This window comes from Alexandromys fortis, unplaced genomic scaffold (assembly GCF_014885135.2).
Source record: "Alexandromys fortis isolate MF-2015 unplaced genomic scaffold, M_Fortis_MF-2015_v1.1 scaffold_0, whole genome shotgun sequence".
In the NCBI taxonomy this organism is placed as follows: Eukaryota; Metazoa; Chordata; class Mammalia; order Rodentia; family Cricetidae; genus Alexandromys; species Alexandromys fortis.
The window spans coordinates 45940573-45963902 of NW_026067949.1; the positions used below are offsets into that span (position 1 = coordinate 45940573).

A 23330-nucleotide genomic window follows, 5' to 3' on the forward strand; every position below is an offset into this window, starting at 1 on the left:
ACTGAACCGGGTTGTCAATCCTTGGTGGCAAGTATTCTCACCTACTGAACTATCCTGTTGGTCCTACCAACCCCTTCTTTTCTTTTTCTGTTCCTCTTCCCATCTTTGTTTCTCTGTCCTGTCTCTCTTCTTGACATGGTCTCTCACTATTCTGAAACTCATGTCGCGTGCTCAACTCATTTGCCAGTGAGCACCCGGGATCTGCCTTCTGTCTCCCACAGCTACTGGTGTGCCCGGCAGTCACTGTCCAGTTTAGAACTTGGGAGAATGTGAATGGAGAATAGCCAAGGCTAGAACTCTGGGGAATGTAGACACTTACGGTGTTTAAAGTGTTAGTGGTCTACAGAGTCGGAATGTGACAGTGTGGATTCTGGAGAGAAGGAATAACCTTCCACTGTTCCAAAGACTACTGTGTGATGGAAATTAGTAGTTCCTCCGCCATAAGCTAGTTAGTTTTCATGACTACATACTGTACTTCCAGTCCTCAGTAACTGGAAGAACACCTTAGTCATAAAGAGAGGAAGCGATAAGTATTGGATCAATAGAAACTGATTTTCACCTCTGGAAACATCCAGCTCAGTAGGCTAGAGTCTTAGGAAGGTAGCATGTTTTCCAGTGAACTAAGGTTTTCTAGTTAAAGATGTGCCTGCCAAAGAAGGCACACAGCTTTAGTGCAGTCTCACTGTGTGCCCTTGACAGTGTCTGTGTCGGACTTGGTTCTGAGCTTTAACCAGTCTATATGAGATACATCGATACTAACTTAAAATACCATTTTTTAGAAAGAGTCCAGATGTAAAACAAAATGCATCCTGACATGTAGGTAGGCAGATGCGAATGGTAAAGAGAACACTGAGTGTTTGGAGAGTGGGAGTCTGATCTGATGATGGAGAAGACCATGGGTATCCTTCTGGAGGATAGGCGCTATGAATGTAGTTTCTTTGCAGTGAACAGCCATGCCAAACCTATGGAGATGAGTAGGGTATGATACCGTCTGCATTACAGGGCGTCACCTCCAGGGGACGAGGTCAGAGAACTAGCAGCGCTCTTCCCAGGAGGGAACTGCTGAGGACAAGTAATGCCGTGTGTTTAGTACGAGCGGATACTGAAATACTTGAATACTGTAATGATTTTTCTTTGAACCTTTAGGTTCTCCTGAAAAGAAAACTGAACATTCTCCAAATCAAAAAAATACCACTGCAAACCCTACCAAAAATGGATGCGCAAGTCCAGTATGTAAAGATGAGCGAGCTGTAAAGAAGACTTCAGAGAATACAGCAGTTCGGGGGCCAGAGCAGAAGGGCCATGACGAGTCCGAAAGCGATTTTGAATCAGACCCCCCTTCCCCGAAGAGCAGTGAAGAAGAACAAGAGGATGAGGACGCTCAGGGAGAACACGGGGACTTTAATGATGACGACACGGAGCCAGAGAACCTGGGTCACAGGCCTCTGCTCATGGACTCCGAAGATGAGGAAGAGGAGGACAGGCACAGCTCTGACTCGGAGTATGAACAGGCCAAGGCCAAGTGCAGAGGCCAACCTGGTGGTGGGCGGAGCCCAGCCCCTAACCCTTCGCTCCTCTCCCCTGCCCATTCACCCGCTGATGCGCTGACTTCCGGCCAGGAGTTTGATGTGTTCGGCGCCGTGCCCTTTGCAGTGCGCGCTCCACAGCCACAGCACAGAGGGGATGCGCAGAACCTCCCCCGGCAGACATTTCCGGAGCAGGAGGACTTTGACGTGTTCACAAAGGCCCCCTTCAACAAGAAGGTGAACATACAGGATTGGCCTGCAGTGGGGGCCGACACGCAGCCTGTGCCTGCACGGCCCAGAAGTGTAGATATATTTGGCTCCACTCCCTTTCAGCCATTTTCCACGTCGGCGAGTAGAAGTGAAAGCAGGGAGGACGTTTTTGGGCTTGTGCCCTTTGAGGAAATAACTGGGAGTCAGCAGCAGAAAGTCAAGCAGCGCAGCTTGCAGAAACTGTCCTCTCGCCAGAGGCGCACGAAGCAGGACCTGTCCAAAAGCAATGGGAAGCGTCACCACGGCACACCCACCAGCGCAAAGAAGACGCTGAAGCCCCCTTACCGCACCCCCGAGAGGGTCCGCAGACACAAGAAGGTGGGCCGCAGAGACTCACAAAGCAGCAGTGAGTTTTTAACCATTTCCGACTCCAAGGAGAACATCAGCGTTGCATTGACTGACGGCAAGGACAGGAGCAGCGCCCTGCAAACCGAGGAGAGTCTGCTGGACCCCTTTGGTGCCAAGCCTTTCCATCCTCCAGAGTTGTTGTGGCACCAGCCCCATCAGGGCCTAAGCGACATCTGTGTTGATCATAATACCATCTTGCCTGGGAGGCCAAGACAGAATTCAGTACACGGGTCATTCCATAGTGTAGACGCGTTGAGAATGGATGACTTCGGTGCCGTGCCCTTTACAGAACTCGTGGTGCAAAGCATCGCGCCACGTGAGTCCCAACAGCCCCAGGCAGTCGAATTAGACCCATTCGGCGCTGCTCCGTTTCCTTCCAAACAGTAGACACTCCAGTGGGCTCGGCAGTAACTCCTGTTTCAAAAAAGTATGAATAGTTTTATGAATCTCCAAGAAAACTTATTTGTATGGTTGTTTATATCCTTCATTCCCCCAGGTTAATCAGGATAGGTGACTTTTAAATAAACCAAATGCAAGCACCTGTACAGGGTAGCAAGACGATGCCTTCTGCAAGCAGGAGGCGGCCGCAGAGGTGCAACTGTGGGGCTTCCTGGGCAGGCAGATGTGTGGCCACTGAGGGACGGGAGAGCTTATCACTTGGGCTGACGTCACCTAGGCGCACACCCAGGTCTAGCAGGTTTGTCCCAGGAGGAAAGAGCCTGGAGCGTGCTGTCAGCTCGTACACTTCTCTGTAATGTAGAGCCAGAAGTAACTGACTATCGTGCCTAAAACTGTCACATTTTAAAAAACAAGTGCCATTAATATGGACTCTGTAATGATAACTATATGAAATAATGTATATATTGACTCAGTTTAGCCCTTCCATGGTATAGACATCAAAACATGTACATGATAATATATATATATATATATATATGCAGTTCTTAATCTGTCAAAAGTTAAATTTTTAAAATATGGAATGCTTAATAGAAACCTAGAACAAAAATGTGAAGAGAAATATCTGACATTTGAAAAATGTAAAATATTGATACGTCAAAAAGAAAGCAACATTTGTACTTTAGAAATACATGTTTTTGAATGGATTTTTGCCAAAATCTTTATCATGTCCCTAATGAAGCATATTGATAAAAAGTGGGAGGAGAGAGGTTATATAGAAATTTAATTTCAGGAAAAAACTAGCTGAAACTTTAAATTTTAAAGATGTTTACAATGTAAAATCTTGTTGCATTTACTATTGTACTTTGTTACATCAGCACCCTCATCCAGCACTCCCGAGTCATGAGCAGTTCCTTCCCTCAGGTTTTGGGGGGGCTGTTTTACTTCAGTGCTCCTGTTAGTGACACTGACAAGCCTTACGGAGACAGGACGCATGCTTGCTGCTGCCAGTCCCGCTGCACGGACAGCCGGACTGTCAGTGGATGTAAGAATTAGACCGTGGGACTAGGGACTTTAATTCTGCTAGCTGGTTGCATCATCAGTGAAAAGAACCAAGCTACCAAATTGCCTTTTAAAAAATACCACGAGTCATAATTAGAAAGTTGACATTTTGTAGAAGTCGTGTTTAATGGTAGCAGTTATATATCAGTTAATGTGAACACACTCTCTGCTCTTGTGTCTCTGTCTTCAGTTATCGTTGTCTTTGCAGGATCAGCACCACACGCTTCTACATTAATAGCTAGTTACAGAAAGGGGTGGGAACTTTAGCACCATCACTCTCCTTGCTTGCTGTGTTTTAAGTTAACTATCTCTGCCCCCAATTAGTGTATTTTATGAGTAATCTTATTAAAACCTCTTAATTTTAGTGCCCTGATGGGATAAATTATTTGCCTACTCTCACAGTTTGGAACTTGGAAAGAAGCAGAAAATATAAGCAAGCCACGGTCATTTTCCTTGCTTTTCTTCTGTGAGCTCAGTCAGGTGAAAAGTGGATGGGCAGCAGCCCAGCATTAGGTCACCACCGAGAACTGGTCTGCACCACTTACTGTCCTTGTGCCAAAGGCAGAAACTATGTTTGCACCTTTTTCTAGTTCTCAGGTTGCTTAATCTTGCTAATGCAAATGCTAGTAGATCCTTTAAACTACACAACAGATTCGGCAGAGATGCTGTCTTGTGAAAGTGAGGTTTGTGTCTACGAAGGGCTCAGCTGGAAGGTAACAGTGAACTGGTGTAGTCTCCTGAGATGTTTTACTTGCCTTTTCAATGCACTGACTAATTTGACGGGACTCACTGACATAGCCCCTTTGGCTTATGCTGGATGAATCTTAGGAAACAACTCTGCCACAGCCTAAAATGTTTACATTGCCTCCTACAGCCCAGCCAGGTGACATTCCTCTTTTGAGACCAGCTCATTGGACAGATGGACTATTTATCTGGAGGTCCCTTGGGGCAGTTCCTTTATGTTGATGTTAGAGGCATTTTCTTAAGATGTAGAGACTTCCACTTAACTCTTGAGTCTCTGTACAGCTGAGCCTTAGGTACTTAATTCCCTAATGAGACTTAAGCTACGGAGCACAGGATCCAGCAAGTAGCATAACAGCCTAAAGACTGGCTGTTATGGGATAGCCCCGTCCTGGCTTAAAGGATGTCATTTGGGTGTGCCCTGTGCTTCTGAGCCTGCAAAGTAGTCCTAAACCTGCTAAACTTGAACATCAAAGGGAAGTCACATGAGAGACCTCAAGGATCCGAGGCCAAAGCTGTTTCTTAGAAGCTTTACCAGCTTAACTCTGAATTGTCTTTTAAAGAGTGGACCATGTGCTTACCTTCCCTTACTTCAGTCAAACGTTGCTATTACAAAGAACACTGTTTATGAAGAATGTATATGCCGACACAAAGAAGTTGCCTGGTGTTTAGTTGGAGAAAAAGGTCTATTTAATCTGGGAGAAAATATTACTGACTCGAATATTAAGACCTGAGTTTCTCCCTCCTCCCAGGATGTGTGTACTTGGACGTGGTTAAGTCATCACTGGGATCTCAGATCTGTGCACCTTGCAGCCGTTTAACAGGGACTGACTACTATTGTCACCTGCTGGTGGAGCCCGCTCTCCTGTGCTGGCGCTGAGGGCAGCCACTCTGCTGGGTCATCTGGGTTTGCTTGGGAGAGCCTGGGCACATCTGTTTAGTGCATGTAGAATGTGCAGTGGACTTTGTCAGTTCTTCTTTTTAGCAAAACTAGTCATCAGTTTAGGTCCAGTTACGTGAGGTGACAGTCTACTGTGAGGATGACGTGTCTGCTGTGACAACAGCAAACGGCTGTTGGAAAACTTCTGTTACTAAAGTTACTAAGATAAAAAGACACACACATACACATCACAGCTTTCTATTAGGGAATTAATGTGAATTTAAAAATGGCAATCATGTTTTGTTTTGTTTTGAAAGAGCATTCACTCCTAGAGAGGGTCTACAAAAGCCACCAAAGGGAAGACGCAGATGAAAATACAGAGGGTGGGGTCTCTTTTAGGTTTTGTTTCTACATCTTAAGATTCACAGTGCTGCTTTCAGAAGAGAACTGATTTTATTCCTGTGTGCTTTTTGGTGACTGAAAAGTCGTCCAATAGAAGGGGTAGTCACCACTTGTTTTTCCTCTGTGGTGCTGGGAACTGAAGCCAGGGCCTGGCACCTGCTAGACAAGCGCTTGGGCGCTGAGCTCCGCCTCCAGCCTGGAAGCTCCCTTTAATTGCTGGCAAACAGCTTTAAGTGCACTTTCTTTGATTACACTTCCAGTTTTTGTTAAACTTGAATTTTTTGAAGCCTTTTATGTACCACTAAGCAAATAACTTTAATCTTTAAAAAATGGATTTATATCTTTAGTTGTGTTTCTAACTGTTATAAAACATACTTACTAAAGTGACTTAAATCCTCAAATGTAGCTGGGAAACTTAAGAAATAGAATTCAGCTGCTTCCCCTGTACCCAGTTAGGCACTCATTTTATTACCTTATTGCCTTTACATGGCTTAGTCTTGAATTCTGTTCACTATTTTGTTTGAGATTTAAAGTTATTTTCTTACTGTATTTATCATACCTACTGTTTTAATAATCTGCCTTCTTTAAATGCAATAAATCCCAAATGGATTGCTTATTCTTTATAATCAATGCCTTTGGAGTCTTTTTAATTTGTCTTATTAAAAGTTCATTATAAACTTCTCTTTAGTTCTTTCATTCTCACGTGGATTCTGTCTCAGTTTTGTGCTGTTCTCAAGGAGCTCATGCTTCAGGACTTAAGGAAACGTTCCTGGCCTTGTTCTTCCGTGGCAAGAACGTTCATAGCACAACTGCTCCACCTTCACCAACACGGTGGCCGTGAGCCAGAACACGAGATCACAGACTGCCTTTGGAATCAACTTGTCTGACATAGTTTTTAATTTGTGACTTGTTTCTTCAACTGTAAAAGGCTGTTAGCATTAACAATATTTGACTGTAAAAGGCTGTTAGCATTAACAATATTTGACTAAGTATTTATTTTAGTTCCCGACAGTGTCAGAAACTAAAAGTGGCTCTGGCATATTAAAAGAGATGGCCTGTGTATCAGAATGACAACAGAGTTGCGGTATTATCTCAGAATACACTATTCCCCAATCTGGAGTCTGCACTGGTGCCTGACCACACTGTCTCATTTTATTTGGTATGAGTGGATTTTTGTTTTGAAGAAATAACCAGTGCAAAGCAGTCCCTGTTTAAACTCGGTTATAGTTAATCTCTCCAAGCAGGGACATGAGAGCTATTTCTTTGGAGTGATTACTGTTTCGGAAAGGCTGGCTCGGGCATCACACGCGGCAGTTAATGCTCATCTCGAAGGCACGAGCCTTACAACTGTTGCGTGTTAAGAAGGCACGGGGCTGGCACAGCTGAGATTACCTGCACTCCGGGCAGCAGTTTGAGGCCACGTTAGAAGAGCAGGATGAGGGCCTTGGTGGCTGTTCCCATGAGCTGTGCAAGGGTACAGACTTCACTCTCCTCAAGAGGGCCCTACTGTTTTTTCCCTCCTTTCAAGAAGAAAAGTTTCAAGGGTAAGTTTCAGTTCCAGATCCTCATCGCACCACAGACGCCCAGGGAACTCACAGGGGACCTTGGTGCTCAGTGCCTGCCTTCCATTTCTGTGAAAATGTTACTCTGATGATGCATACAAAAGACCCGTGGGCCTGCCCTCACAGCCTCGCTGCTTCACACTGGCGGGGTGGAGTTAGAATAAACGATGCTTTTGGGTGGATGTTGGCCTCCTCAGCAACTGGCAGGAATCCAGAAGTGCAGGCCATGGCCCTGGGCATTTAATACAGGGCAGGGTACGTCTCCAGGGGTGCCTGACAAGCCGAAAGTCGTACAGCCCTATACTCTGCAAGTACAACCTTCAAACCGGATACTCTGTCTAGTGGACCATAGCTGCCACAGTCCCTGGCTCATCATCTGACCCTGAGATGTGATTTAAGGCTGTAGCATCTCACAAGGAACGACAAGCAGCACACGGTTAGTAAACCCCATTTATTTACATACGCACACTTCAGTAAACCCCATTTATTTACATACGCACACTTTAGTAAACCCCATTTATTTACATACACACACTTAAGTAAACCCCATTTATTTACATACACACACTTTAGTAAACCCCATTTATTTACATACGCACACTTCAGTAAACCCCATTTATTTACATACGCACACTGCCATGCAGCTACCGACTGCACCTAGTATAAGCCAAAAAGATGAGCGGTGCCCTGGTGTTTGAAAATGGCTTTATAGAGAAAGATGACTGCATCTCTATAAATTGTTATAATTTAAAACAGCAAGAGATAGTTAAAAAGTGTACTTTTAAAGTCTTCTTAGCTTTTATAGTTTATATACAGGTAAAAGTAAGACTGGCCTTTTTAAATACCGTAGCTGGAAATACAATTTTCAACCTATTTTAGTAAACTGATAAAAACAAAAATAAATATACATTATTACAAAACTCAAATTTGTAAGCAGTTGTCAAATATTCTTTAATGTCAATAATTAAATTTTTATCAGTAGTGCTGTGCACACAGTAGATGGTCAATAAATGCTGACATACATAAGTGTTTATAGTTGACAGCAATCCACAGTCATTCCTTCTTTTATAATAAATACATTATAAAGACAAACGATGAGGACAATAGTTTATTTATAATATCGAACACTTTCAGAAAACACAGAAAAACTGTCCCTACAATCAGACCTACTCAAAGAATAGCTGCTGGAAAACAAAGTATGCTCTTTTTATGTGTACACATATAGCAATTAGTACAGAATGCATGTACAAAGAGAAACCAGGCATTTGAAGAAAGTAAAACTTAGAGGGCTGGACATGGTGGCACATGCCTTAGATCCCAGTACTTGGAAGGGAGAGGCAGGTGGATCTCTATGAGTACAAGGCCAGCCTGGTCTACATAGCAAGTTCCATGCCCACCAGGGCTACAGAGTGGGACCTTGTCTGAAAAAAGAAAAAAACTAAAAGAATTGAATTTTTTTTTGAGTTAATAATAAAAATGGCTCCATGCTTAAAATTGCTGGACTTTCCTCATTTTTTTTTTTTACTTAAAAACTACTTAGTATATTAATTCTGGCCAGAATGGTAAAATGTGTATTCAAGAACAACATATGCCAACCAAGGTTATTATTTGAAAAACATAACCTCCTTTCGTCATGTCCAGACCATCTACAGTTGAGCATATGAATTGAATTTGTGATCTAAGGTATGACAGCCACTTTGAAAGGAGCATTCCAGCACGCAGCGGTCATAAAATGGTGGCCTTGACTGAGTCCAGAGGAGAAAACTTCTGACATACCAGCATGGGAAACTTGAACTCCAAAACCACTACACTAGAAAGAAACACTCTGCAGAGGCAGAAACCGAGGCATATCAGTCTTCCTAATACCAGATGTAGAAAGTGCATTTAGGGAATAAGCATCAATGTCAAGAAAAATTTTATATATTAATTCCATTTTCCTGAAAATATGTCAGTATTTAACTTATTAAGTTAAATATGCCGGCTTGTTAACTTACTAAGAAATCGGTAATACTTTATGTTTTAGTGGACAATGGAAGTTTTATGAATACTATAAATGATTTTTTTTTATGCTCTTCGAAAGTCCAAGGAATAGAAGTTACACTATCTGACAGCGCAGTAGGATTGACTATCAACAAGACCTCGTTTCAGCTATGAATAGTCCATGGTGTTTATCTGTACGATAAGTTGTCAATGCAATGTTAGCACTAGTGTAAGCAGGCCTGGGGCTGGGCTGCGGTGAATAATCTCACTATCAGGTGAGACGTGGGCGTGACTTCTCAGGCTTAAGGTTCACTTCACGAGGTCAAGCCAGGGCCACTCAGCTCTCATGGCCTTCCAAGCAGCACCCACACGGTTTTGAGCTCATCAGCATGGATCTTAGGACTAGAGTTAGAGATGAAAGTTCTTTGGGAAAAGTGGAATCAAAATTCACTGTCAAGAATCCAGTTATAATATGGAATGAAATAATATTTGGAATAAAATTAGGTAGCTGATGATCTAGCCATCAGACTGTGTTGATTAATCGTGCCCCTGGTTGCCAATCTAATATTCTTTTTAAAAATGTTTTTTCTCAACACCTTTCTCTGTGTCTCAAAGGAGGAATTAAGATTAATGTTCCTAAGGAGAGGAGAAATGGCTGTGGGGAATCCTCGGGGCCAGTTTCTCACTTGCTGCATGGGAAGGCTGGGATTACTGAGCAGCCCTACTTAGCCTGGAGTAGCACAAGCTACAACCCTCACCTTGAAGAGGCAAATTTGGTCAGTTAGTGAAAATGTCTCCTATTACAGTAAGCACACAGACAGGAGCCCTTCCTAGGAAAATGGAGTTGGTCTTACGTAGAATGAGCCCCGTTTTTAGAGTAGTTTCATACCCACTGCTACCACTCAATGTTGTTCCACGCCTCAGTGCATCTAAATTTTCACCATCTGTGCAAACAGCAAATCACAGTTGCAAGGGTCAACCACAGCTCTTAGTACAGATCCAAGTATGCTTTTCCATTTTTATAAAGCAAAGAAAAGAAAAAAAATGAGAACCTTAGAAATAATGGGGTCTAAAATTCCCCGCTGTATATTGCTTAATGACTGGATTCACCAGGTGGCCATACCTGAATTTACAGGTGCGAAGCATAGTCAGGGCAAGGCTTGCTGTGCCTGTACTGCATGACGTACACTGTTGACTGGTGCCACCAGTATAACATCACTACCGCAAGGATATGCCAGATCTGGTGGCTTGATCCGAGGTAGTTCAGCTGTCCTGGAAGGGAGAGCAGAAAGAAAGGCTGATGGTATTATTTCAGTATTTAGAGAAAAATACACTTCTATCTCTGGCTAGACTGACGGCAGATTAATTCAGCTTTAAGAGGATGAACTCATTTAAAGTTTACTCAATTTAAAGTATACAAGTGAACTTGAGCAATGCTCTTCCCAACGGTTTCTAGGAGAGATCAGGTGTGTTTTGAGTAGTATGGCCTTAGACCCCAACTTTATTTTTAAAATGTAACTTGTAGGGGCCAATGAAATAGCTCAGAGAGTAAAGGCAGCCGCCCCAAGCCTGATGGAGCTGCTATCCCTCAGGTCCATCCACAGGACACAGACAAAGACGGAGCCCACAGTGGGGAACTGACTCTTAGAGCTGTCCTCTGACTGCTGCACGTGCCTTGTCCACCCAAGAGTGCGCACATGCAAGCACACACGTACACAAAATGTGAAAAAAAAAATGTTATGTTTAATTTTATGAATTTGATCTATTGTTTTCCATGTCTCAATGTATTTGGTAGATGGGGGGGAAGGCAAGAGACACTAGTGATCTGGGCATGACTTAGGTGTGTGACTGAGAACAGACGCATTGCATGGCTAGACATGAGCCTGTTAGGAGCACTTCTGCACAGGAGGGGAGGACTAATTAATCACTAGCACAGGGGGGCTTCCTGATGTTCCCAGTCACAAAAACCAGAACCAGAACAACTGTCAGCTGTTCCTTAAAGTCCTACTGTGGTGCTATTTTCTGTATATTTGCTATGCTCACGTCCTCTTAGCAAGAAGAACACAGGATTTAAAGTGTGATCCACAGGACTCTTTCCAGGTAGGCTCTTAGCCTTTCTCTTGACTCCCAGTAAAGCCTGCAGATTCATTTAAAATGTGTGTGTGTGTGTGTGTGTGTGTACACATTGCTATCTTGTCATAAATGGTCTACTGATGAACATGTAGATCTATGGGTCCACTGAGATACATATTTGTTTTGTTTTTGAAGATGCTGTCTCACTAAGTAGCCCTAACTGGCCTAGGACTGTGTAGGGTAGGGTAGGCTTGAACTCACAGATCTGCCTGCCTCTGCCTCCCTAGTGCTAGGGTTAAGGTGTGTACTGTAACTAGAGCTGTTGTTAGTTTTAAATATCTTACTCCCTATTCACAGTCTACACTGCCCATGTTCCTCTCATCCGTGGGAGAAGACACAGATACCACTAGAAACTGCCTTTCCCAAGACTTCAGCATTCCCAGCACCCTGCCTCCACTGCTCTGTGTTCCTGCACTCAGCCACACAGCTACGCAGGCACAGTTCATGCTGAGCTCCCCTTGGAGAAAAGCTGTATAACATATGATCTTTTCCAGGTGTTAGAAGAGACAATTCCTAACAACTGATTGGAAAACAGTAAGGCTAAAGCCTCATGGCCATTCTTACATAGTGTAGAGTATTTGTACTTGTGTGGAACAAATAAATGAAATTATATGAACGTAATTATTTTTAAATTTATTTTGCAATGTGCATTCTAGGCAAGTAAGTGCTCTATCACAGAGCTACATAGCCCTCTAGCTCTAGAACCTTAAAAATAATTATTAATAAAATGATACAAAAATATACCCAAATTGTGGTTTTTCAGTATAGGGCTGTGGTTCTGTTCTCATGTCCCGATGTCTACCCTCTGTTTCTCACTGCACTCCATTCGGACCGAAAGCTCAGCAATGAAGAACCAAGAACACAGAGGGATGCTTGCAGACTCCGCCTCTAGACTGTCTCCCTCTCCAGAGCATGCGAAGAAGGGTTCCATGTCATCCCTGATGCATCATGGAGGTAACTCTTTCTCTTAGGGGAAAATGTGAACACAGCCCCACTCCCTGCAACGAATGTCAGCTCTCCCCACACTGGGAAGTAAGGACTCGGCATCCCACAGTATCTGAGGAAACATTCTGAGAGCCCCCAGTGGATGCCGAGCATGGCAGAGAGGACTCAGTCCTACACATACCACCTTTCCCTATATGATACCGACAGTAATGTTTAACTTCCAAATCAGATAAAGGAAGAGATTAAAATGTAACAATTAGAATATACTCTACTGTAAGTTTTGACTGTGGTGTTTTCACTCTGTGGTGTTTTCCTTCAGGCAACAGAAACCACAGATAAAGCCCCAGTGTGCAGAAACATTACTCTAAACCCATCTTCTTTTTCCTGTTCTTGTATTTCTTACTTTATGTATCTCTGCATATGAAAATTACTCTTTAAGAACAACTTGGCATGGACGGAGGAGCATGGTGGCTAATGGTAGTGCCCCATGCTAAAAAGAACAGGGGCTAGGAGTCACATGATCCTCGGAGTGTGATGGGCACTGTCACTAGCTCATAACTGTATAATAGTGTCAACCCCAGCCCCTGGGCCCAAATCATACTGTGAAGGTGGCGGGGAATGTCTATGAAAGCACCTTGAAATTTAAAGTTATGTTTTCTGTCTTCCTCCCTCCCTCCTTCCCTCTCTCTTCCCCTCCTTCTCTTCCTTTCCTTTTTATTTTGTTTGTTGTTCTGTAAGACAGGGTTTCTCTGTATAACCAGGCTGGCCTCAAATTCAGAGATTCACCTGCCTCTGTCTCCTGGGTGCTGGGACTAAAGGTGTGCGCCACCATGCCTGGTGAAAAAGTTATAGATATTGCTTAGGAATGGAAAAATCATTCCATAGTCAACACTGAGAAACAAACTAAATTCTCAGTCTCAGAAGCATTTACTTGAAATGTGTTTTCAGAAGAAAGCTGCAAACCATGATGAACGGGACCTACCTGGAAAGTACCGCTCTGGGACTTTGGAAATGTAGAAGAGAAAAGCAAGAAGAGCAATCACATACATCACAATCACGCGGGGTGCAAAGTCCTGGAAAGCAAAGTGCATTTGCTTAGATTTCCCCGTGCTACTGAGATCTCCTGGAGCTCAGAGGTGAGATTTAAAAACTGCCAAGTCTCAATTATCTTGGGGATGGTCTCTATAGTAACGGTCTCTTGTTCTCACCCCACAGGAAGAGGTCCACAGCAATGGAGCACAGGGGTGGCCTGAGTTCAGCTACTTATGGAACTTGAGCTTTGACACTGGTGGCAGTCCCGAGATTACCTAACTCCTCTACAAAGTGGTTACAGAGTGCCATGTTTACAAGAACTGAGTCAGCAGAGATAAAGACCAAATAGCTTCCCACATCCCAGGGAAATGCCTTGAGCATTGCTACACGAATCTCGCTGTGGTGTGTGGGCCTAAAGGTCTGCCCGACTCTAGTGACAGTCAGCAAGCTAAGACACACATCTGCTCCTGACCCTGGTTACACACCTAATTTACCAACAGTTCATGTAAGACATAGAGACATCTTCTCTGTCCCTGCTCAAGTAGATGAGAATGATCTTGGCCTTCTCCAACTCTATATTCTTCAGGGTTATCAGTCTCAGGTTTCTAACTATTCTGGAAGACATCTTCAACCATCATTAGGAGTACCCGTCTTTAGGAGGGATATCTCTTCCCAACTTAAAAAATGAGAGCTTTTGAGTGAACTTTTTCCAAGGTTCCCCTCTGCTTCCTAACTAGAATGACCAGTGTTCTTCCTAGAATCCTGTTTTTAAGAACCACTGTCTTTATACGCCCGTTTTCTATCCTAAGTCTTGTGAATATAGGAATATCCGAAATTTCCTAAAATCTATCAACTCTACAGTTCTTGTTCTTTTTATCATCATAAGTTGACTGTAATTTACCACCTCTAAAACTAATCACTTTTCTGTCAACTACCAGTCAGTCTTTTCTAGTTAGAATTAAATCACAGGTAGCAGCTTCTCATTCTACTGACTTATTCAAAATTACCAGAAAAATGGTGTCTTCGCATACGCAGCAGGACAGTTATGTCCCCCCTCACTCCTACCAGCCTTGTTACCTTCCTCATCTTAGGAAGAGTTACCACACCACTATCTCACTCTGTCCCCAAACCACCCTTCTCGTTACTGCATTACCAAGCGTCTTCCTCTGTGCCACAGTGAACGCAAGCCTACCGACAGCCTTCCTCTCCTGGAAGTGACGACAAACTGCGTTTGTGTCCAGACAAGCGGCACCATGCCCACCGAGACTGGCACCCGCCTTGGCATATTTACTCACATTAAACATCTTCCAGCATTCTCTCTAGCACATACTTGGAGCCTTTTTAGAGGCATTTCTAAGGACACAGAAACTTGCTCTGTGGTGCTCAGGAAGACAGAGCTCTACGCCCTCCTGGAGCTCTTCCCTCACATTCCCGTTTCCACAGGATCCAAAGCCACAGAATCAGCAGCCTTTCCTCTACTTCTCCATTTCTTCTTCTCGCCGGGTTGAACATACTCCTCCAGCTCCAGCGACCAGCGTGATGCTACCGTCAGATATGCGTCACCCGTCTCCAACTCTATCTCAGCTCAAACCCCGTGTCTACTTCTATTTGTATCCCTTATACATCTCTGACACCACATGTCCAACCATAACTCTTCCTCCAGCAAAAGGAGCCGACCACTCCACCTCTCTAGCCCATTGTCTATGCTTTATCACTAGCGCAGCGGGCAGAACTGCAAACTCGGACGTCCTCCCCAGAATCGACGTGTGTACTCACATACCGAGACAGAAAAAGACTGATGTTATTTCATACAGTGACTCAGCAGAAATGAGTAGACACTAATGTGGTTTTGAAAGGTATGCTTATTTATATAGCGGTGAAAACTATGTTTCATCATGAAACTAAAAACATGCTCCCAAAGGATTCAGAGCTACCCACATGGCCTGACTACAGCACATTACCCAAGAAATGAAAATTAAGGACAAAAAAAACCCCCCAACAAACCCCTGACCACACTCAGCCTACCTGGACAATAGGAGCACTGATTCCTCCATTGAGCCAGACCCAGTGAAGAGTTGGGATCACTCCATAGCCCGAAACGGAACAAAAGATGATAGGGCGGAGCCTCTGCCACTGCTGCGTGAGGTAATTGGGATGAATCTGTGCGAAGAACACTGCCAGGATCATTGCGAGCACGGTGATCAAGTACACTTGACGCCAGTACTAGAAAGAAAGGAAGACAGTCACTTGGGCCTCTGCACTAAATACCACAGGCTCTGTTTACTTGACTGTAATGTCCAAACAAGATCCCCATGCCCTTCTAAGGAATATTCCATACAAAGGTTAAGTTTCTGAAAAGCTTCTTAGGATGGATGACAAACCACAGCTGACAGTGAACTGGTAGAAGACCACATTTACTTATTTGTACAAAAGTGTTTTCCGAGCACTTGCTATACGCTCCGCACGAAGAAGATGTACAAACAGGCTGCCTGTGCGCGGCCTCTCCCCGGGGCCGAGCTCAGACTGTGGGAAGGGCATCTTTGGGGCACGATGACCGTGTAATAACAGTGCTGTGACTAAGGCACAGACAGAGCACTGCAGAGCCACTGAGGCAAGAACAGTAAGTGTTACCCGGGACTGCTAAAGACACTTCCTGGAAGAGGCATCTAGGCTGGACTTGAGGAACGCAAACAGTGTGGGGAGAAGGAGCAGAAAGGGGCAGGAAGGTGAGCCTAAGATTGAACTCTGCTGTGCTGATACACCGGGAGCTGCTGAAGAACAGGGTGAACATTGACCCTGGTGGCAGGGGCCTGCAACCCCAGAGTGTGGCAACTGAGGCCAAAGTTCAGATACCGGTCTAGAGAAGATGAAAGCAGGACAGACAGACGTCAGGGTAGCTCATTCGAACAGATGTCAGGGCTGGGATGCTGCGTGTGTGTGTGTGTGTGTGTGTGTGTGTGTGTGTGTGTGTGTGACCGCACAGGACAGCAGTGTGAGTGTGACCGCACACTGTTTTTCCTTACTTTCCCTTTAAGGACACAGAATCACACACAGAATAGTGCTATTTGCTTCTGGGTAAACACCAACAGTTTTCTAGTAAAATCCAATCAATTCATACTTTAATTACATATATATTTAGTTACATATTATGTTATAATGTAACTAGGCCTGAAACACAGAGTTAATAATATAATTCAAGCCTAGTTTATGATTTTTTTCTTTAGTAGTGGAAATACTTTTTAAAATTTTATGTGTATTGTGTTTTGCCAGCATATATGTCTGTATACCACATACATGCCTGATGCCAAAGAGGGCAGAAGAGGCTGTAGGATCCCCGGAACTGAAGTCAGAGTGGTGGCTCTAGGAATTAGTGCCTGGTTCTCTGAAAAAAGTTTAAATGAGTTTTATAAACCAGATACCCTAATACTTTTCTCTCTCACCATGTAGAGACCAGGACTCTGCTTCGGAACCTTAACAGAGACTCCTGAGCTGCAGCATTCCCAGAGTCCAGGGTGCAGCCTGTATGTGAGTAGACCCACTTCACAGGGAGGGGAGGTGTGGGCAGGGCATACACTATTCACTGGGAAGAGAGCTACAATCCCGAGCAGGTACGCTGCTCCTCGGGGAAAAGCATAGTTTGGGCACAGGAAAAGAGGTCAGATGAGAAAAGGAATATAACAATCAAAGAGTATAATGGGAGTGAGGTTGGTGGAACTTCTTCACGGTTTTGAGACAGGATTTTGTTGTGTAGCTCGGCCTGGCCTGGAGGGTGAGCTCCTAAGCCTCCCTGTAACAGTTACACTACATACGTGCAGCTGCATTCTCTAGGGGCTGCAGTTCCACACCTACAGTCATACTTTCCACCAGATAGTAACAAAATAACCGTGGAACCCATACTAGATATTAGAGATCATGGGAATCTTCTGAAACTGAAGTTCGTGCCCAAACAAGACTCTTCTATTTGTAAGCCAAGTGTGCATTTGTAGATTTAAACCACTGCGAGGAAACAAATCCTGGATAAGATAGAGTGTGACAATTGTGAACACTCACATTGTTACAGTAAAAGACAGAGTGTGACAGTGTGAACACTCACTGTTACAGTAAGAGTGTGACAGTGTGAACACTCACACTGTTACACTAAAAGAAAGTGTGACAGTGTGAACACTTACACTGTTACAGTAAGAGATAGAGTGTGACAGTGTGAACACTCACATTGTTACAGTAAAAGGCGTAAAATACTCCCGAGACATAGCAGCCCAGTATTCCAATAGAAATGCCTGCATAATCCAATGCCATCCATCTTCGACAAGTTTTCTCTGACCGATGACAGGAAAAGAGATGATAGCCCACTGAGCAAAGCATACAGACCTGCAAAAGGAAAAGCTGACTTTAAGAACAAAGTGAGACAAAACGAAATCAGAATAATTCATAAATGTTCTTCAGAGATCTGGCTAAGATGCCAGGCTTCCAACCAGGGTCACACAGAATCCTAGTTGTGCACCTCATTGTAGGGCTAGCTGCCACTAAGCTTCATGAGTTCATCAGGAAAATGGGGACCACAGTCACTAAAGACTTAAAAGTTATAATTACTTTTAAATATAAAATTGTAAATACACAGCAAAAAATTATATAATAAAAATGCGTTTTTTAATACAAATACTGTTATAATACCTCCCAAGGTTACTCTGACTTTTAAATGAGTTTATTTTCATACTGGTCACTAAATTAACATATATCCCTTAAAAATGATTGAAGAATACAGAATTGTATGCTGCAAAAAATATAAACCCCTCTCATTCAATCTATTCTTTAGAGGTGACTACTGCTAACATATTATATGTCCCTGTAATACATGTGTTACACCTGTGATACACGTCTTTAGTCAAATGGACTTATTATAATTCTAATCTATTATGTGCTGACACATGCGTTCTGAGCTGGCTGCTCAGACACTCAGTGGACACCCAGCTATAACAGGCCTAACCAGTCTGCAGAGACTCGAGGTCCACGTTCAGTAATGAAACACTTAACCGCAGATTTAGTTCAGCTGCTGGTCACACTCGACTGGCCAGTGGCTCTTTGACTCTCAAGCACAACAGGTGGCTGGCCCAACAGCACGTACCAGCTTGGCCGTATTCTCTGGATAATCCCTGTGCTTATGTGACATGGGCCTGGAGAGCTTCATGGTGGATCTGCTCTCTGAGAGAGAAATGACACAGAAGGGGCCACTGTGGCTTGGAGGTGTTCAGTGGACAGGCAGAGAGGAGGATGTGAGGTGGCAATGTCTATTGCCAATGCGATATCACACGTGGCTTCCTGTGGAAGTGGGGTTCCAAGTGACTTTTATCTGCTTGAAATTTCGACATGAGTAACTGATAGGAATTACAGGATCAGTGATAAACTTTACCTCATTGTGGAAACGGGAGTCTGAGGAAAAAACACTATGGTATCAAAAGGAAAAAAGAATTCTGTCAACAAAGCACTGCAAGTTTTAAAAGGTAAACCTACATTTTGTATGTTCTGTTTGAAGAGGCATGTATTCTTGTAAAGAGTTCCTAGGAAGATTAAAATTTCTGGAATTTGGTATGTTTCAGATCTAGCGGAAAGCATCCCATGCCTTGCTGCACTACCAAACGGGAAGGTAATTCCAGTGTACGCCCACTAGATCCACCACAATGGCAGGATAACAAAGTAGGCCAAGGTCTGGCCCCTGCCTATCGCCTGCCTTTCCTTCCTCCTCTACCACCCCAGGGTCAGCTGAAAAGATGAACACCTCTCAGTCCAGAACACGCTGAGTTGTCTGTGGCTGCTGGGCCTCTACCCAGCATTTTTCCTGTTTAAATGCCTGCACTGACTTTCCCGCCCTCCCACATACGTGACTTGATCTCACCGCCACGGGCATTCTATTCAGTCCTACACACTACTCCTGTAGAGTCACTCCCACCATCACAGGGCCCAGAAGGATATAAGGCATTAAACAACTATCTGCTAAACTAAACTTGAAGTTACTAAAGAAAAAATTTGAGATGTTTCTAGTATGTTTCCTTTTAGGACCAAAGTTTTGAGCAAAATGACAAGGTTCTGAAATATAAGACGCAATAAAAACACTATGCAGTTAGTTTCTGGGCTCCCCTTTCCGGCTGGCAGAACAGGCTCAAGTGCAGAGTGCTGGTCTGTGACTGGCAGGAGGAAATGGGACAGTAGCCTTTCCTTTTCAACACTGCTCTGTGTTCTGTATTTTCTTTAATTATCAAAATGTCAGTGTACTTATGGCCTCTATTTATTTCATGCTTTAAAATGATCTGTTGAACACTTCGACCTCTGATGGTGCCCTGCCTACATGATGTGCTGGTGTAGTCAATAGCTCTCAAAAGTTATGGGGTAACTGACCACTATCTGATAGGATTTAAGGCCTGACTCTGCCTGGGTGGCTAAGAACCTGGGATGAGGGAGGCAATGGACCCAGGGAGGGAAATCAAACACTACTGCTCTGCTTAAAGAGTGTAGCAATATAATTACTCCTAACAACACTGGGCTAGACCCATGGATTAGTGCCTTGCTCAGCCAGCATCAAAGAAGCTTCTTCCGGAAGTAAATGGGAACAAATAGAGACCCACAACCAGACATTATACAGAGAGCGAGAGACCTTGGACCACCCAGTTCTAAATGGGATGGCACCATCAAATCCCTCTCCTCAGGGTCCAGAAAACCCTGCAGAACTAAGAGCCAGAGGGGATGGAAAGGAAGCATGCATATATGAGCTCAGAGACTCTGGCAGTGTGCACAGGGCTTGCACAGGCCTAAGCCAGATGGAGTCCCAGCATGGAGAAGATATGATCTCCCATCCCTAACCCAGAAGCTATCTCCATTCACAACACTCACAAAGGAAAAATTAGTTTTCGCCAAAGGAGTCGCACTGAGCGTGTGTGTGTGCGTGTGTGGTGTATACTCAAGCAAAGCAAAACAAAACACTTAAAGGCCACCATCATGCCCAGCGGCAGATGCCAACACAAAATGAACTTGATGGTAATTTTTGGAGATTTTTTTTGGCTTATAATACTTTATTTGGGCATTTTTTACCTTAGTGGTCTTTTGCTTGTATATTATGGTTTCCGATGTTGTGTTTTTACAGGTTTTCCATGTGTGTGAGCATGTGTATGGACTTATCTTGCTTTTTTTCTCTCCCTGTTTGTTTTGTTCTTTTCTGGTTTTTATGTGTATTTGACTGTTTTTTAAAGAGACAGAAAGAAGGCATGAAGTTGGATGGGTGGGGAGGCTGGAAGGATCTGGGAGAAGATGAAGGAGGAGACAGGGTGATCAAAATATATTGTATGAACAAAAATCTATTTCTTGTTATTGTTGTTGTTTGAGGTTTCTCTGTGTAACCCTACCTGTTCTGGAACTCACTCTGTAGATCTGGCTGGCCATTAAACTCACAGATATCCACCTGCCCCTGTCTCCCAAGTGCTTGGATTAAAGGTGTGCACCACCACCCAGCTACAAAAGTCTATTTTCAATAAAAATGAATAAATAAAACACCTGTTTGAAAATGAGTAAATGTTAACTTTAAGGGCATTTATACAGATCCTAGCAACAGCAAAGGGACCTAGGGAAAGTGACTCTGAAGTCTTAGAACAAAGGTCAACACCAGCGAGGTAAGACAGCCCAAGACAGGCAGGGTGGAGACAGCAAAGACAAGGCACACATATATTTTAAACAGGACAAAGAAAGAGGCTTTCTAAACAGGTTTGAAGTAGACACTTTAGCCAATAATATAGTACAGTGAAACTCATATCCTAGTGTTAATCTTACAGCCAAGATGTCTACAAAGATAAAAAAGCAAGGCATGGTAATACATGCCTACAATCCTGGCGTCTCATGAAGAAGGAGGCCGAGGAAAAATTCAGTGCCAGCCTGGGCTATACCATGAGACACAGACAGACAGACAGACAGACAGACAGACAGAGAGGGAGAGAGACAGAGAGAGAGAACAGAAACAGTTTCCACTATCTTTGAAATGTTGTGGATTTCAAATATGGTGTAATAATGACGCTATGAGCAAATAAGTTATCCCTTGCACCCTCTGGGGTTCTTCAAAGCGAGGGTCTGAAGCAGTCGCCCGCCCAGGCAAGCCCGACAAAGTTCTCTTCACCTTGCACGGTGTTTGTGAGATGACTCACCTGGAAGCAGAAAAGACAAATGGAGCAAATTACAAAATCTTCTCGGGACGCACTTGCCGACGGCAGCACGGACGTCATGTCATATATTCCCAGGGTGAAGAAGAGGAAGAAACCCAGCAGATGACTCCAGATGTTTACCGTCTCATTGGATAAAATAAACAGACTGCAAAGTAAACAAACATGCAGCTCAGATCCGCCCAGGTACATGGTGTCAGCATTCTCGGGTTAGGGAAGCCCTGCCTTTCTCAGATTAGACGTCTGAGTTTGTCTGTGATGTTCTTCCATTTCCACTAATTCCGGGGCTTACAGCTTTTGATGATCAGCTCTTAGTGTTCTTACTATTTCTTCCCTCCTATTGCATCACTTTTTGAAGCAGAGCCCTTGCCCAGATTCCTCACTTTCTACAGAAATAAGTGTGCAGACAAATACTCTATGTAAGCTAGGAAACTGCCAGGACCAGTTACCCGAGATACTGTTCAGTGTTAGCTGGGGCATAAATGTAAAATACCTGTGAGGCACTCGTTAAACACACACAAAACTCAATGCATCGAGAAGAAGCAAAATACACAAAGATGAACCCACTGGAAAGGTCCTGAAGACAAGCAGGCAAGCCAGAGCAGTTTTGCTATGCAAGTTCTGAAACCTGTTTCTAGGTGGCATGAGTTCATTCCTTTTAGGAACAATCAGGAGGTTACTTTGTGTGGGGACTCTTTGTCCTCTTAAGATGTCTTGGCAGCACAGGCCAGGAGAGAGTCTATTACCCTGACCCGGCATCAGTTTCTTCATCTGTAAAGAGAAGGAGTTGTGTTAGATGTTGCTGCTTGCTTCCAGCGCTCTCAATTTTGGGAAACGGCTCTGCATTGTTACCACAAGGTGACAGACACCATAACTGGAGATTTAAACATACCCGTCTCTAGCAAAATCGCCGCTTTTGTTAAACAAAAGCCTTGACTGTTAATGAATCAGATTTGGGGGGAATAAGATTTAATTATTCTTACATTTCATGTCTGTGGTGTTTTGCCTGTATGTATGTCTGTGTACCACCCGTGTGCCTGGGGGCTAAAGAGGCTAGAAGGCATCAGATTCCCTGGAACTGGAGTTATAGACGGTTGTGAGCTGCCACGTGGGTGCTGGAAATCCAAGGCAAGTCCTCTTGGAGGGCAGCCAAAGCTCTTAAGCCCAGAGCCATCTCTTCAGGTCCTGAATCAGAAATTCTTAATAGCTGGCCATTGTAACAGTCCCCATGGTTCCCACAGCTTTATTTTTATGAGGACAAAACACAAGGAAGTCTCAAATGATCAAGAATAAAATATACCTTGTATCTGGAAACACTGACTTGATCTTGCTTATCATCAAACACAAAGACTATCTGTAACTGGGGGAGGAACTAAAAGAATGTTCTAGAAGCGTCTAATTACAGGACTGTTTTGGCAATCAACACTCCATTCTGCCTATTGCCTCAGAAGTTTTCATTTTATGAAACCCAGTATAACCTGATTAACTAAGCACACTCTAAGCGCGTCCCATCCCGGAAGGGATTGCAGATAGAACGGATGGACGCACAGGACCTCTCTTCACACGCAGTCTGCCCTGGAGACTGTGGAAGGGTGAAAGGAGAGAGGGCAAAGACCCAACCTGGGTACGATTACATTGCGGGGAAAATATCCCCAATAAAGGATAAGTCATTATTGTCAGAAAAGCTAGGCACCCGCAAATTCTGTTCATCTTTAAAATCAACAGGGTAACTCTTGCTCAAATTTCTGAAGCTGCTAACAGGAGTCAGGCTGCTTAACTTGTGTCTGACTCAACAACTCAAGCGCTAATGTTGTGCAGCCTTGAGATTTGGACTCAAGTCATCGAAATGCAGAGGACC

At 43.9% G+C, this 23330-nt stretch overlaps 2 protein-coding genes and 1 long non-coding RNA gene across 9 annotated transcripts in view; 2 read left to right on the top strand and 1 right to left on the bottom strand.

Annotated features, from left to right (window-relative positions):
- Positions 1-2531, top strand: part of Bmp2k (BMP2 inducible kinase) — a 77156-nt gene extending 74625 nt beyond the window's left edge. For both annotated transcript variants that reach the window (XM_050149601.1, XM_050149602.1), the window contains one exon: positions 1147-2531. In XM_050149601.1, coding sequence (XP_050005558.1) covers positions 1147-2531 — 1385 coding nt within the window. The remainder of the gene's footprint in view (positions 1-1146) is intronic.
- Paqr3 (progestin and adipoQ receptor family member 3) overlaps positions 1-23330 on the bottom strand; it is a 45985-nt gene that overhangs the window by 21133 nt on the left and 1522 nt on the right. Inside the window, exons 2-8 of one of the 6 annotated variants that reach the window (XR_007593153.1) lie at positions 21458-21620; positions 17490-17645; positions 15303-15500; positions 13228-13318; positions 10291-10439; positions 2685-2893; positions 2425-2558 (exon numbers count right to left, since the gene is read on the bottom strand). Coding sequence is in view for 5 of the 6 variants with exons in the window: in XM_050149607.1 (XP_050005564.1) it covers positions 10297-10439; positions 13228-13318; positions 15303-15500; positions 17490-17645; positions 21458-21620 (751 nt within the window). In the remaining variant the exon portion in view is untranslated. Of the gene's footprint in view, positions 1-2410; positions 2559-2684; positions 2894-7619; positions 10176-10290; positions 10440-13227; positions 13319-15302; positions 15501-17489; positions 17646-21457; positions 21621-23330 lie in introns of those variants that run through there. The other 5 variants (XM_050149605.1, XM_050149606.1, XM_050149603.1 and 2 more) reach the window with 5 other exon arrangements.
- Positions 15508-20728, top strand: LOC126506224 (uncharacterized). Its single transcript, XR_007593154.1, has 2 exons — positions 15508-16802; positions 18872-20728. It is a non-coding gene; the product is annotated as an uncharacterized lncRNA (long non-coding RNA).